Source organism: Orycteropus afer, unplaced genomic scaffold, assembly GCF_000298275.1.
Source record: "Orycteropus afer afer isolate SDZICR_OR568_19922 unplaced genomic scaffold, OryAfe1.0 scaffold00006, whole genome shotgun sequence".
Lineage (NCBI taxonomy): Eukaryota > Metazoa > Chordata > Mammalia > Tubulidentata > Orycteropodidae > Orycteropus > Orycteropus afer.
This window is the reverse complement of record NW_006921593.1, coordinates 13,075,482-13,089,339: the sequence shown is the minus strand read 5'-3', so window position 1 is coordinate 13,089,339 and position 13,858 is coordinate 13,075,482. Positions and strand designations below refer to the sequence as shown.

General features: G+C 46.3%; 1 protein-coding gene across 1 annotated transcript in view; it reads right to left on the bottom strand.

Moving 5' to 3' along the window:
• Positions 1-3,701, bottom strand: part of LOC103198683 (cytochrome P450 3A24-like) — a 33,117-nt gene extending 29,416 nt beyond the window's left edge. The window contains exons 1-2 of the mRNA XM_007942868.1: positions 3,609-3,701; positions 1,016-1,053 (exon numbers count right to left, since the gene is read on the bottom strand). Coding sequence (XP_007941059.1) covers positions 1,016-1,053; positions 3,609-3,701 — 131 coding nt within the window. The remainder of the gene's footprint in view (positions 1-1,015; positions 1,054-3,608) is intronic.
• Positions 3,702-13,858: the final 10,157 nt, after the last annotated feature.

Genomic DNA, 13,858 nt, shown 5'->3' with positions numbered 1-13,858 from the left:
GGCAGCAGGGTGTCTTACCCCAGGGGAGCCGGCCACCTGCAGGCCACAGAGCAGAGTCCACAGCTTGGGATGTCTGCCTGCGTGGCCACCGCATGAAGCCAGTGGAGGGAGGGGCCTGAGGCTGGTCCCGAGGGCCCTGCACAGGCAGAGCCGTGGGCACGTCCCCATCGTTTCAAACAGGCGTCTGCTGAACCAGCCGTTTCAGAAAAGTGGCTGTTTGATCGGATGCTGGCCAAGCCTTCTGTGGCTCCCAGATAAACCCTCTGCCAATCATGCCCCTCACGGCCAGACTGAGCCTCTAAAACCTCGTTGTGGGGCAACCCAGCCATCCACAGATGATGGCTACAGCCCACATGGTCTGTGCACACCGCGGATGCCACCAGGCCACAAAGAGACGGGACGTTCTGACATGCACTGGGACGGGGTGGCTCCTGGAGTCAGGATGCGAGTGGAAGACGTCAGACACGGGTAATGTCAGAACCACATGTGTGGCCCCAGTGACGTGAAATGCCTGGAATAGGGAGATGCATGGGGACAGGGAGACTCGGGGACAAGGGACAGGAGGCGGTGGAGGCTTGCTTTCCTTTAGTATAAGAACCCCTGATTGTTTGGGGGTCACTGAGACCCAATCCGTCTCTCGTTGGTGTACCACCTACTTCAACTCTCTTCTCCTTGAAGTCTCGGGTGGACTATTGGCTGTGCCACTCCAGGTCTGAGCCCCAACATTTTCGGGTTTCATGGTGGTTAGTCTCAGGCTAAGTTCATCAAAAGACAGTTACTGAAGGGTGCCAGGAGCTGTCATAATTGATTGAGTGTGGAAACGGGCAGGAGGAAAGTTCTGGAAGGCCAGGAGTTTGCAGACAAGACATCTCAGAGGAGCCCCCCAGCTTGGACTCCCTGGGCTGGGGCTCACGTTCGGGGGGCACTCACCTGTCACCTTTGGGTTGGGACGGTGGCCCCTAAGCAGGGTCTGAGGTACTCGGACACACACGGTGTCACCGTGAGTCACCTCGACAGCAACTGAAGGGTGATACAGACAATTAATGCAGCTGCCTGCTGACCAGAGTGTTGGGACTTTGAGTCCACGCCAAGGTCCCTTGACAGCAGGCCTAGTGATCTACTTCAGAAAAAGCAGTCCAGAACCCTTGTGGCGCCCAGGCCCCTTTATCCGGCCATAAAAAGTTCTGCTGGTTAAACGATGAAGTGTAAGGCGAAGCTGAGGAATTGAAATGGACGCCTCTTCCTTCTCCCTGGTGTGGCCCTCCTGATTGATCTGGCAAACTAATCCAGGGAAAACCTTTCTCTGTAAAGGCGCAGGTCGGGAACACTAATGAAAGTGAGTTTTTGGCTTTGTGGGCCAGATATTCTTTGTGGCAACACGATCCACGTGTCATCTCCACGGGGATACAGCCAATCCTTGTCATTTGCGAATTCCGTGTTTGTGAACATTCCTGCTCACTGAGGCTTACTGTAACCCAAAATCAATACGGTGTTTTCGTGGACATGCACACAGAACAGAATTCTGACCTGGCCAACATGCATGTCCCAGCTGAGACTGGACAAGGTGAAGCTCTGCCTTCTTGTTCCAGCTCGTACTGTAAGCAGGTGTCCTAAGGACAGAAGAAGGAGTCCTCGTGGTGAACTTAGCACTCAACTCCTCACTTAAAGGCTGGCGGTTCAAACCCATCCGGCATCTCCGTGGGAGAAAAGAACTGATGACCTGTTTCCATAAAGCTTACAGCCAAGAAAACCCTGTGGGGCAGTTGTACTCTGTCACATGGGGTCACTGTGAGTGGGAACTGATGCAGGGACACCCAACAACAGCAGGAAGAACATATGTAGACCACTGGGCACAGATGAGTATATAAGGATGTTAACTGCATTGCCCTTCATAATAGAGAAATTTTGGAAACAACCTCACACCGACCCACAGCACCCCTAGAGGACAGAGTGGAACTGCCCACAGAGTCTCCAAGGCTGTCAATCTTCACAGAAGCAAAGCCCAAACCATGCCCACTGCCATGGAGTCCATTCTGACCCACAGCGCCCCTAGAGGACAGAGTGGAACTGCCCACAGGGTCTCCAAGGCTGTCAATCTTCACAGAAGCAAAGCCCAAACCACGCCCACTGCCGTGGAGTCCATTCTGACCCACAGCGCCCCTGGAGGACAGAGTGGAACTGCCCCAGAGGGTCTTCAAGGCTGTCAGTCTTTGTGGAAGAAGACTGCCATATCTTTCTTCCACAGAGTGGCTGGTGGTTTCAAACTGCCAACCCTTCAGTTAGCAGCTGAGTGCTTTAACCACTGCACCACTAGGACGTCTCTAAAAACAACCGAAATGACTATAAATAGAATATTGATGAAACAAATCATGGCGTATGCATACAAAGGAATACCTTGCAGGCATAAAAATTACTCTGTAGGTCAATACTTATTGACATGGAAAGATGGTAGTGGTGTATTAAATGAAAATAAAAAGCAGTTTGATCCTATTTTTGTTTAGAAAGGAAATGTATGAGCATTCAAAAATATGTGTGCTTTAAAAAATGTCTGAAAAGTTATGCATCAAATGCAAATATTGGCTATCTTTATGCTAGGTTATTGGAAATCTATTTTTCTTTATTCTTGTTTAATATTTTATAAGTTATGTTCAGGCAACACAAACTATTATAACAATTTATATAAAGGAGGTTACAGAAGGATTGACTGGTACACTTCTTCCTGCCTTTAAATGAATAATTGACCCACTTAACGGTTCATGTTTACTTTAATTATAAATTCCCAAAGAGCAGGGAGCACTTTTTCCTTCTTACATTCTCCCCACAGCTCCAAAAACAGCACTGCGTGTAATAAGAACTCCAGAAGAGCTATTGACTGACTGGGTATTTAGATGTCAACCACTCAGGGGAACATTAGCGAAAATAACTAGGCACTAAATTGCACAGCTGTGGCTTTGGCACTAGACTTTAATAATTGAAAACTAACACCTCCAAGTCATTTCACTTTATTATAAATGAGCCCTCCTTACCACTGCCTTTCAGTTTTGAAGTCTTGCCACAGTGTTAGTTATGGCCCTGTCTGCTGGTGAATATGAACGTTTTACAAGGTACCTAAGGGCATCATTATCCTGCAAGTCATAATGAGGGAGGTAAAAATGAATCAGGTGTTGGGAAAGGCCAGGATATGGGATCTCTGGTATGGGAGCAAGGTCTGTCCAGGCAGATGTGAGAAGGTGATAAAATAGTATTTTTCATCTTTCTCACCAATGGCTTTCCTCTCTGCACCAACCAGCTAGGGCTGTGTAACTGACAACCATGGAATCTCAGTGGCAAAGGATCTTGGGATAGGATGATTGGCATGCTCAGCTGCCGACCAAAAAGATGAAGGTTCAAGTCCATCCAGAGAACAGCCTATGATCCACTTATGGAGAATCAGCCACTGGAAACCCTACAGGGCAGAGTCTTGCTCCGACCCACAGGGAGCGGCATGACTCAGTTGATTCAATGGCCGCTGGTTACTGGCGGTTGGTTGATCTCGGCTGGGCTTGTCTAAGGGTCTCTGCTTCTTTAAGCTAGGAGTCTGGCTGGCTGCTCCTCACCCCCAAACCTACCTGTGCTCCACGTGCATTCACTCTGGGGCTCATGGCAAAGGAGCAGGAGTTAATCAGGGAAGCCTTCTCCTGTCCATGGTAGAAGGTAAGCATGATGTCCAGCCATGCATGCCCGTCTCAGATCCCTGCTGGAGCTGTTCCTGCAAGCATCCCATTGGCCAAGGTAAATGCCCGCAGTCAGTGAGCCAGGGAAATACTTCCTGCCTCTGTAAGACCACAGCAAGCATGTGGATATTTAAAATGATTCTAGAAAAATGAGAAAATGTGGCCAGTAGTTCAGCCTCTCACACCCCCCCTTCCAGCACATCTCCCTCAGCACCTCCCTCTCACCAAGTCACCCAGTGCCCCATGCAGCCCTCGCGCCCTCACACTGCAACATTATGAGTGGGATGAACTCTTGTTAACATTGTAGAAGAGTATCAAGGGTTGGAAACAACCAGAATGCCCATCACAGGATGAACGGCTAAGCAAAATGTGGTCCATCCACACCATGGAATGTCACCCGGCCACACAGAGGAATGAAGTCCCAACGCAAGACACAATATGGATGAACTCTGAAGGTAGCACGCTGAGCAAAATACGTCAATCACAGAAGGACCCATACTCTGATCTCACTTACAGGGAATAGTACGTGCATAGAAAACAAAGATTCCTTGTGGTTCCCAGGGATGGGAGGGAGAGGGAAAGGGGACGTTCTTCCTTAGAGGGATGTGAAGTGTGTGTTCATGGTGGTGGAATCATTTGGAGAAGGATGGCAACCAACGTGGCACGGTATAATGATTCACTGAGTCTACATCTTTTGACCACCTCACATTGAGCTCTCTTGTCCTGGTTACCTAGTGCCACTCTGACAAGAATATGCCACAAATGGGATGCTTGAACAAACAGGTATTTATTCTCTTACACTTTGGAGGCTTTAAGTCTGAATTCAAAGCTCCAGGATCCAGGGCCTGGGTGAAAGCCCCTCAACCTTGGGCCTCAACTCTGCCTCCTGCTCCTGGGCCCACTGAATCTGGAGGCTTTTCTTCACTCAGCTGCTGGCTGCTGAGGCTGACAAGCCCGAGGTTGAGAGGTAAAAAGACACAGTCCCAATGTTACCAACCCATATGGCAGGCCATGAATTCAAGTCCGTTGAAACTCCCAGGTCAGCAGAGCAATGGCAGGCTGCTGAACAATGACCCAGCTACATGTACGGTTCAAGCGTGCCATCAGCTAGAGACGATCCCAAGGCTTCTTATGTACAGGAAGCAGACCACAGCCGTACGGTAGCTACTCAGCTGCTCCCAGTAGATTCCACCATGGAGCTGATTACCAGTCTCATCGTGGGGAATACTACATCCAGCTGCCCAGCCACTCAACCAGGCCCAGCCAAGTTGACACGCAACTTTAACTCCCACACCTCCCTTCTGATCTTTGCTCAAATACCATTGAATTAGTGGGGCTTTCGTCACCAGTCTATCTGAGATGGCATCGCCTCTCCCCGTCCGCTCACCACTCTTGTCCTGAATCTATCCAGAGCTTTCCTCTCTGCCAGTTATCCTGTTTCCTTGAGCTTGTTTGTTGCTATCTCAACAATAGATGGTCCAAGATAGTGCTGGGAGGGAAGCCTCCAAGGCTGGGAAAGACTCAGGATACACAGCGGCCACCACGGTGGATCGAGCTCACCAAGGATCAGGAAGGTGGCAGAGGACCTGCACCGTTTCCTTCTGTTGTGCGTGGGGTGGTCAGGAGTCAGAGCTGACTGGCGACAACTTACAATGACCACAAAGTAGAGCTTTCACTCCTCCTGGGGGGTCAGGACATTTGCTCTGTGGTTCAAACCCACCAGCTGCTCTATGGGAGAAAGATGAAACAATCTACTTCTGTAAAGATTTACAGCCTTGGAACCCTAATGGAGGTCAGTCACTATGAGTTGTTATTGACTCAGTGGCAGTGGGTTTGGTTTGGGGGACAGGAAGATCCCGATCCCATCCCCATCCCAAATCCTTAAAATAGCTGAGGTCAGGCTAGAGGGTGAGTAAGGAATCAGGGTACACTCAGTGTCTCTAGCCAGTAAGTGGTACACACTTACATTCAGGTGACAGCAGTGTGGCCACTGCTTAGGCTCAGTTGAATAGTCTTCCAATGCTTTTATCCACCCAGAGCCAATCTTGAGACTCCATGACCCTTTCTCTTCCTACCTGGAGGAGAGAGCAAAACCCAAGAGCACCATTCAGCATGCTGGTTTCCCCCTTACTACCACCCCCCAAATCATCCTCCATGCAGCAACATGGAGGACCACATTTTGCCCCATTGGCCATGCACTTAGGTCAACAGCTCCACTACCAGTCCCCATGAACTTCCTTCATGTCCCAGCGATTGGTCTTTGGGGTCCCTGTCTGCCTCTGCAAGGTCATATTTCTGTCAGTATCTGAGCCCATTGTCAACATGTGAGGCCAGGATATGATCTTTGGAGGGGAGAAAGCCAACAAAGATAGCAGTCCACAACAGATGTCTGAACCGAAGTCCTTTAAAGATGTTCCAAGCCCAGAGGAGAGTCGTGACTGGAATTCAAGAATCTGGGCCCTGTCTGCTGATTGCCCTATCCCTGCTAAATATTTTCCTAAACATTCTAATAGTTCTGAAGTCATCTCACATGACAAAACTTTGACTTAAAAAGCAAACAGAACAATCCCTCCATAAAAAAGTACTAATTTAGGTGAAGGGCAAGGTGCTGTACAATAAAGGGAGGCTCAGCACAATATGCCTAAGGCCAAGGGAAGACACTGAGAGGTGAACAGAAGTGGAAACCAACAAGGTCGACATCGTCACATACACCGTCCTGCATGACAGTAACAACAGACAGTCATCGACGAGCAGATGTACAGGTAGACACACAAGCTGAACAGGCGTGGGTGGCAAGGGGGAGGATGCCCATGAGCACATACAGGCTGTTTCTACATCTGTGTCTGTGTGTGTGCTGCAAATACAGACATGTGTGTGGCACAGCATACAGGGGTAAAGTTATGAACACTTCTTAGCCACAGTCAGACTTAGCTTGGGGGCTCAGGACCATAGCCCTGGGGGACATCTAGGTCTGTTGGCATAGCATAGTCCACAAAGACAATGTTCTACATCCAACTTTGGTGAGTAGCACCTGAGGTCTTAAAAGCTTGGAAGCAGCCGTCTAAGAGGCAACTATTGGTCTCTTCTCATCCTGAGCAAAGAAGAGTGAAGAAAGCCAAAGATTCACGGAAACAATGGAGTCAAAGGGCTAATGGACCACGTGAACTATAGCCTCCAATAGCCTGAGACCAGAAGAACTAGATGGTGCCCGGCTGCGACTACCAACTGCTCTGATCAGGATCACGATAGAAGGTCCTGGACAGATTGGGAGAAAAATGTAGAACAAGATTCAAAATCATAAAAAGACCAGACTTACTGGTTTGATAGAGACTGATGGAACCCCCAAGACCATGACCTTTAGGCACCCTCCAAACCTAGAACTGAACCCACACCCAAGAATCACCTTTCAGACAAACAATAGACCAGCCTATAAAATGAATGGTAAGACTCGTGAGGAACGTACTCAGAACAATCAGCCACCCAAGATCCAAAGGACAGCATTGGCCCAAAAACAAAGCTCAGAAGGCCGGAAGGGGCAGGACAGAAGGCTGAATGGAAATGGGGAACCCAGGGAGGAAGTGGGAAGAGTGTCCTTACTTCAGGGGGTTGCAACTAACGGCAGAAAACAAATGTGTGAATTGTTAAGTGGGAAACTAAAGTGCTCTATAAACTTTCACCCAAACCACAAAAAAGAGCAGCAACAACAACAACAAAAAAAAAGTATTTCAATTCATTATCACCATTAAAAGGAGCACTGGTGGTACAATGATAACACTCTCAGCTGCTAACCAAAAGGTTGGCAGTTTGAACCCAACCAGCAACTCTGCAGGAGAAAAGACCCGGTGATCTGCTCCCATAGAGGTGACAGTCTAGAAGATCTATGGGGTGCACGTACTCTGTCACACATGGGGTCACTATGAGTCAAATCAACTTGACAGCACCCACCAACTAACAGCCACCATTCAGAACGTTTTCCATCTCCTTCCTCCATGTGCATCTTCATGGGCATAACCATAACAGGGACAAACATCCAACGGTGTATGGAATTCACTTCACCTCATGGAAGTATTTTCCAGCTTGTCACGGAGTCTCCATACCCATCGCCTTAAATGCCTGTATGACATTCTTTGTCCTCTCATTCTTTTGGGATGCTTGGGTTGTGTTCAATGTTGCTGTTATAAATAATACTGCAATTAACATCTTTATTTCTTCAGTTAAATATAAATCCATTTTGTGAAATAAGAACAGCTGAATCGACTCCTGTGTCATTCCCCTTTGAACAAAAATGGCATGTCCTGGTTTCACAAGGGACACTCTGAATTAGGCTTTGCTGACAGAGCTGTGTGACAAGTCAGCATAGCAAGGGCAGAGTCCCTAACGGGTTTTAGACAATTTTCTTTCCACTCACTTCGCCCTCTTTTGTGAATATGGCAAGTCCCACATTGCTTCCTTTCAAAGTAAAACTCAAGGTTGGTAACTTTACCCTTGCCAAGGAGGTATTGTTTCTTAATAGTATCATTTCTGGTTTTGCTACTTTCTTCTGATTTTACTGCTCTTGACCAAGGTGAAGGTCAACTGTGAATCCATAACTTTCAAATGATTCAAAATACTGTGCAACAGAGAATCTTTCGGGGTCTTTTGGTTTGTTTATTTGTAAAAATTTCTGTCGTTTGGTTAAAAGTTAGCCACAGGGGTTGAGTTCAGTTCCCGGCTTCAATGGTATTTAGGGGTCATTGTCTCGAGGGTTCCTCCAGTCTGTATCAGACCAGTAATTCTGGTCCTTTTTATGATGTTGAGTTTTGTTCCACATTATTTTCCCCACTCTATCCAGGACATCCTATTATGATCCCTTTCAGAGTGGTCATCAGTGGTAGCGGGTACCATCTAGTTCTTGTGGTCTCAGGGTCATGAAGGCTGGGGTTCATATGGTTCATTAGTCCTTTGGAATAATTGTTTCCTAGCATGTTTGATTTTCTTCACTTTTCATTGCTCTGGACAGGAAGAGATCAATAGTTGTACCTTAAATGGCCACCCACAAATTTTTAAGACCTCAGTTGCTTCTCACCAAAGTAGGATGTAGGACATTGTCTTTGTGGACTATGTTATGCTGATTGACCTCAGTGTCCCTCTTGAGACTATGGTCCTGAGCCCCCATGCCAAGAGACTCATTTCCTCAAGGTGTTTGGTTATGACTAAGAAGTTTTCATAACTTTGTCCCTGTATGCTCTAGTACATTCATGAATAGGGTGTTAGGAGAAAAAATAAAGAAGATCTGAATACTATGTTCATGGATAGGAAAATTCAATACTGGTTCTCCAAGGATTGATCTATAACCAAAAAAAAAAAACCAGTTCTCATCAAGTCAATTATGATTCATGGTGACCCCACGTGTGAAAATGGCAGGGCATCAGACTTCATCTATCTTCAGGGGGAGAGAGGAGCATCACCTTCAGCATCAATCCAAGACTGATTCCTATGGGTTGGAGGTCAAACATAACTCCATTCTCCGACCTTTTCACCAGTTCCAACACCAGCTGCTCCGTGAGGGAAAGATGTGACACTCTGCTTCTGTAAGGATTTATAGCTTTGGAAACCCTGTGGGGCAGTTGTACTCTGTCCTCTAGGGTTGCTATGAGTCTGAATCAACAATCAACTCCACAGCAGTGGATAATATTATAAGATATAATTATATATTGCTATTGCTTTAACATCTTATTTAAAAGCTAAATTGTTAAGATAGTAGGTTATTGATACAAGGATAAATAAATCAATAGGGAAAAAAAAAACAGATCAACAAACTATGGCCCACATTTTTGTAAATAAAAATTCATTAGCACCCAGCCACACCCATTTGTTTACATATTGTCTATGGATGCTTTCGTGTGGCTGTCACAAAGACAGTATAACCTGCAAAACCAAGAATAGTGACTGTCTGGCCATTGTCAGAAAAAGTTTTCTAATGCTGTTGTTGTTGTTATGTGCTGTCGAGTAGGACCTGACTCATAGCAACCCCTCCTTGGGTTTCTGAGGCAGTATCACTATGGAAGTAGATTGCCCAACCTTCCAAGGAGTGGCTGGTATGTTTGAACCACCAGCCTGTTGGTTAGTAGTCAAGTGCCTCAGCACTACACTACCAGCGCTCTCTAACTAGGATGAAATAAAGAGCCAGAGATATGCCCAAGTATTTATAGTGATTTATGACATAGCATGTTTCTTTTTTTTTTTTTTTCCCTTGTGTTAAAAATACACACAATGAGACCTTTATCAATTCAACGGTTTCCCCATGTACAGTTCAGTGACACTGGTCACACTTTTGAGGAGTGCAACCATTCTCACTGTCATTTCCCCAATTATTCCACCGCCATGAACATAAACTCAGTGTCCCTGAGCAAACCTCCCCTCCCCCCCATCCCGGTAACCACTAATAATCTTCGATTTCTATGTTGGTGGTGGTGGTGCCATCAAGGTGTACAATTTACGTGCCATCAATCCAATTCTTTTAAGTGTATGGCTTGATGGTTTTTTGTGAATGGATGCAGTTCCGCAAGCATCACCCACCACTGTCCACTTTCAGAATGCTTCCATCACCCTGAATCAGAATTCAGTACACCAGCTCTAGAGGAAAAACTTCTGGTGGCGCAGTGATTAAGGCATTCAGCTGCTAACCTCGAGGGTGGTTGTTCAAACCCACCAGCTGCTCCATGGAAGAAGGATGAGGCATTCTGTTTCTGTAAAGATTAGACACCCTACGGGGCAGTTCTTCTCTGTCCTATAGAGTTGCTGTAAGTTGGAATCTACTCGACAACAGTGGGGTGGATGGCCTGTAAAGGAAGACTCTCTCTGTCTGCGTGGGGACATGTCCTCTTCTCAGCTTCTCCAGCTGGCCAGCCTTAGAGTTCCTGGGCTTGTAGACTGATCTGCCTTCACACCTTCAGATACTGTGGGTCTCCTGGTGTGTCTACTTTCTTCTGTGTCTGGTCTGTTCTTTCTATATCTCAAAAGGGATCAGCCCAGACATACCCTACACTGATTGGCCTCGTGAACATGACAAAGAAAACCCTGTTTTCAAGTAGGATTACATCCACAGGTACAGGGGTTAGGATGTTGTTGTTGTTGTTATGTGCCGTCGAGTCAGACCTGATCTGACTCATAGCGACCCCTCCTTGGGTTTCCGAGGCAGTATCACTATGGAAGTAGATTGCCCAACCTTCCTTCCGAGGAGTGGCTGGTGGGTTTGAACCGCCATCCTTCTGGTTAGCAGTCAAGTGCCTTAGGCACTATGCTACCAAGGTTAGGATATACACCATATATTTTGGAGGGGGACACAAGTCAACCTATAACCAGGAATTTAGGGCAAGAAACTGGATCTTGAGAGTCCTGTAGAAAGCAGTGCACTGATAAACACCCAACCATCCGACTAGTAGTGTTTGCCAGTTCCCATGGTGTAAATACTCCCACTTTGGCCAGTTTCAAGCTAACAACATGGTTGTTGTTGTTGTTGTTAAGTGCCGTCGAGTCGTTTCCGACTCATAGCGACCCCATGCACAGCAGAACGAAACACTGCCCGATCCCACGCCAGCCCCACAATCCATGCTATACTTGAGCCCATCATCGCAGCCACCGTTATCAATCCATCTCCTTGAAGGCCTCCCCCTCTTTCGCCGACCCTCCACTCTACCAAGCATGACATCCTTCTCCAGGCAATGGTCCCTTCTTACAATATGACCAAAATAGGTGAGATAAAGTCTGGCCATTCTTGCTTCCAAGGAGCATTCTGGCTGCACTTCCTCCAGGACAGATCTGTTAGTTCTTTTAGCAGTCCACGGTACTTTCAGCATTCTTTGCCAGCACCACAACTCAAAAGCATCAACTCTTCTTCGGTCTTCCTTATTTATTGTCCAGCTCTCACATGCATATTAGGCGACTGGAAATATCATGGCTTGTGTCAGGCGCACCTTAGTCCTCAATGAGATATCCTTGCTCCTCAGCACTTGAAACAGTTCTTTTGCAGTTGACTTTCCCAATGCTACATGTCGTCTCATGTCCTGACTGCTGCTTCCGTTGGCATCGATGGTAGAACCAAGCAACGTGAATTCCTTGACAACCTCAATCTTCTCTCCATTGATTGTGATGCTGCTCATTGGTCCAGTTGTGAGGATTTTTGTTTTCTTTATGTTGAGATGTAATCTATACTGCAGACTGTATTCTTCAACCTTCATCAGTAGGTGCCTTAAGTCATCCTCACTTTCAGCAAGCAAAGTTGTATCGTCTGCATATCTCAGGTTATTAATGATTCTTCCTCCAATCCTGATACCACGTTTTTCTTCATACAGTCCAGCTTCTCGGATTATTTGCTCCATGGAGGAACACAGTAGACACACATAATTGGTTATCCCAAGTGGCAGAAATCAGCTCCAGCACAGAACTGGCAATGAAGTACCACTTGCCACATCCAAATGTCAAATCAGAAAGGCTGACAGTACAAAGTACACATGAATATGCATTAAAGTATGACAGGTTTGTGAAGAGCTACATTCATGCATTTATGGTGGGGATGCAAATTGGCACCACCACTCTGGAGAGCAATGTGGCCTGAACTGGTAGTGCATCTAATCTACAATCCAAAAATGTTTGCTGTTTTCCACCGGAAGACATGTAAACCATGCTTGTAGCATCGTCGGTAAAAGCAAAAGACTGAGAACTGTAATGTCCATCAGTGGGAAAACTCATAACTCATTCATAACTCATTTATGGGAGAGTTATTCAGCACTACTCTACACGGCATTAAAATTAATAAGCTAATCACACATGGATCAAAATAGCTAGAGCTTAGGAAATGTAACATAGAATGAGAATTAGCTTTAAGGTGTTATGTTATACATAACATGTTAGGAGCCACCACGTGGGTTCCAACACACGACCCTGTGGGCAACAGAATGAAACGCTGCCTGGTCCTGTGCCATCCTCACAATTGTTGCTTTGTTTGAGCCCATTGTTGTGGCCACCGACAGTCTTCCTCTTTTTTACCGACCTTCTACTTTACCAAGCATGATGTCCTCCTCCAGGGATTGGTTCCGCCTGATGACATGTCCAAAGTACGTGAGACCAAGCCTCACCGTCCTCCCCTCTAAGGAGCATTCTGGCTGTACTTGTTCCAGGACAGATTTGTTCATTCTTCTGGCAGTCCATGGTATGTTCAGTATTCTTCAACAACACCATATTTCAGAAGTGTCCATTTTTCTTCTATGCGTAACATAGAACTTTGTAAATATTGTTTAAAAAAATTATAATACTCTGCAATAGCATACAGAGATATATATTCATTGGAACACATGATGAGCTCATTTTAAGTGGTGCAGACAAAGGCATCTCAAATCTATGACAATGGTGCCTCTGGGGAAGAAGGAAAGAAATTGAAACTGGGAGGAGGTGCCAAGGACCCTTCATCTTCCTTGTCTTCTTCTATCTCATTCACATGTTGAACATATTTATCTCAAACAAAACATGCTGAAGGTTTAAATTCTGGATTCTGAATGATATAGCATGGGTCTGGTTACCCTGTTCTTTACATTTTTCTGTATTTCAGAAACTCTGTCAAAACACTGAGGCACAACCAACTGTGAGGAGAAGGCATTCATTCCATCACCATTCACCAGCAAAACCCACAGGCAGAGAGGGGCATTGGAACGTGACGACATGGGTACCCTTCCTCCAGCAGTTTAGGACAAAATGGAGACAGTCCAATGCCCTCGTCTCTGGAAAGCCTCTCTTGACTCCCTCCTTTAGGGTTCCAGTGGCATTTCATAAATGTGCCTATGGTGACATTTGTCACATTGAATGTACAATACATATGAATCTGTCTCTCCATTTAAACTATGAGATTTTCCTTGGGAGGAACTACAGTGCATTTATTTCTAGATTCCCGGGCCCTGCTAGTGCCATGGGACCTCACGCTTGGTCAAGCAGAGGATGAGTCGAAAAGAGGAATAACCTCAGTGAGATGGGTTGACACAGTGGCTGAACCAATGGTCCCAAAAGTAGCAACAATTTTGAGAATGGCTCAGGACTGGGCAGCATCTCGTTCTGTTGTGCACCAAGTCACTGTGAGTTGGAACAGACTCGACATCGAACAACAGCAATAGTGC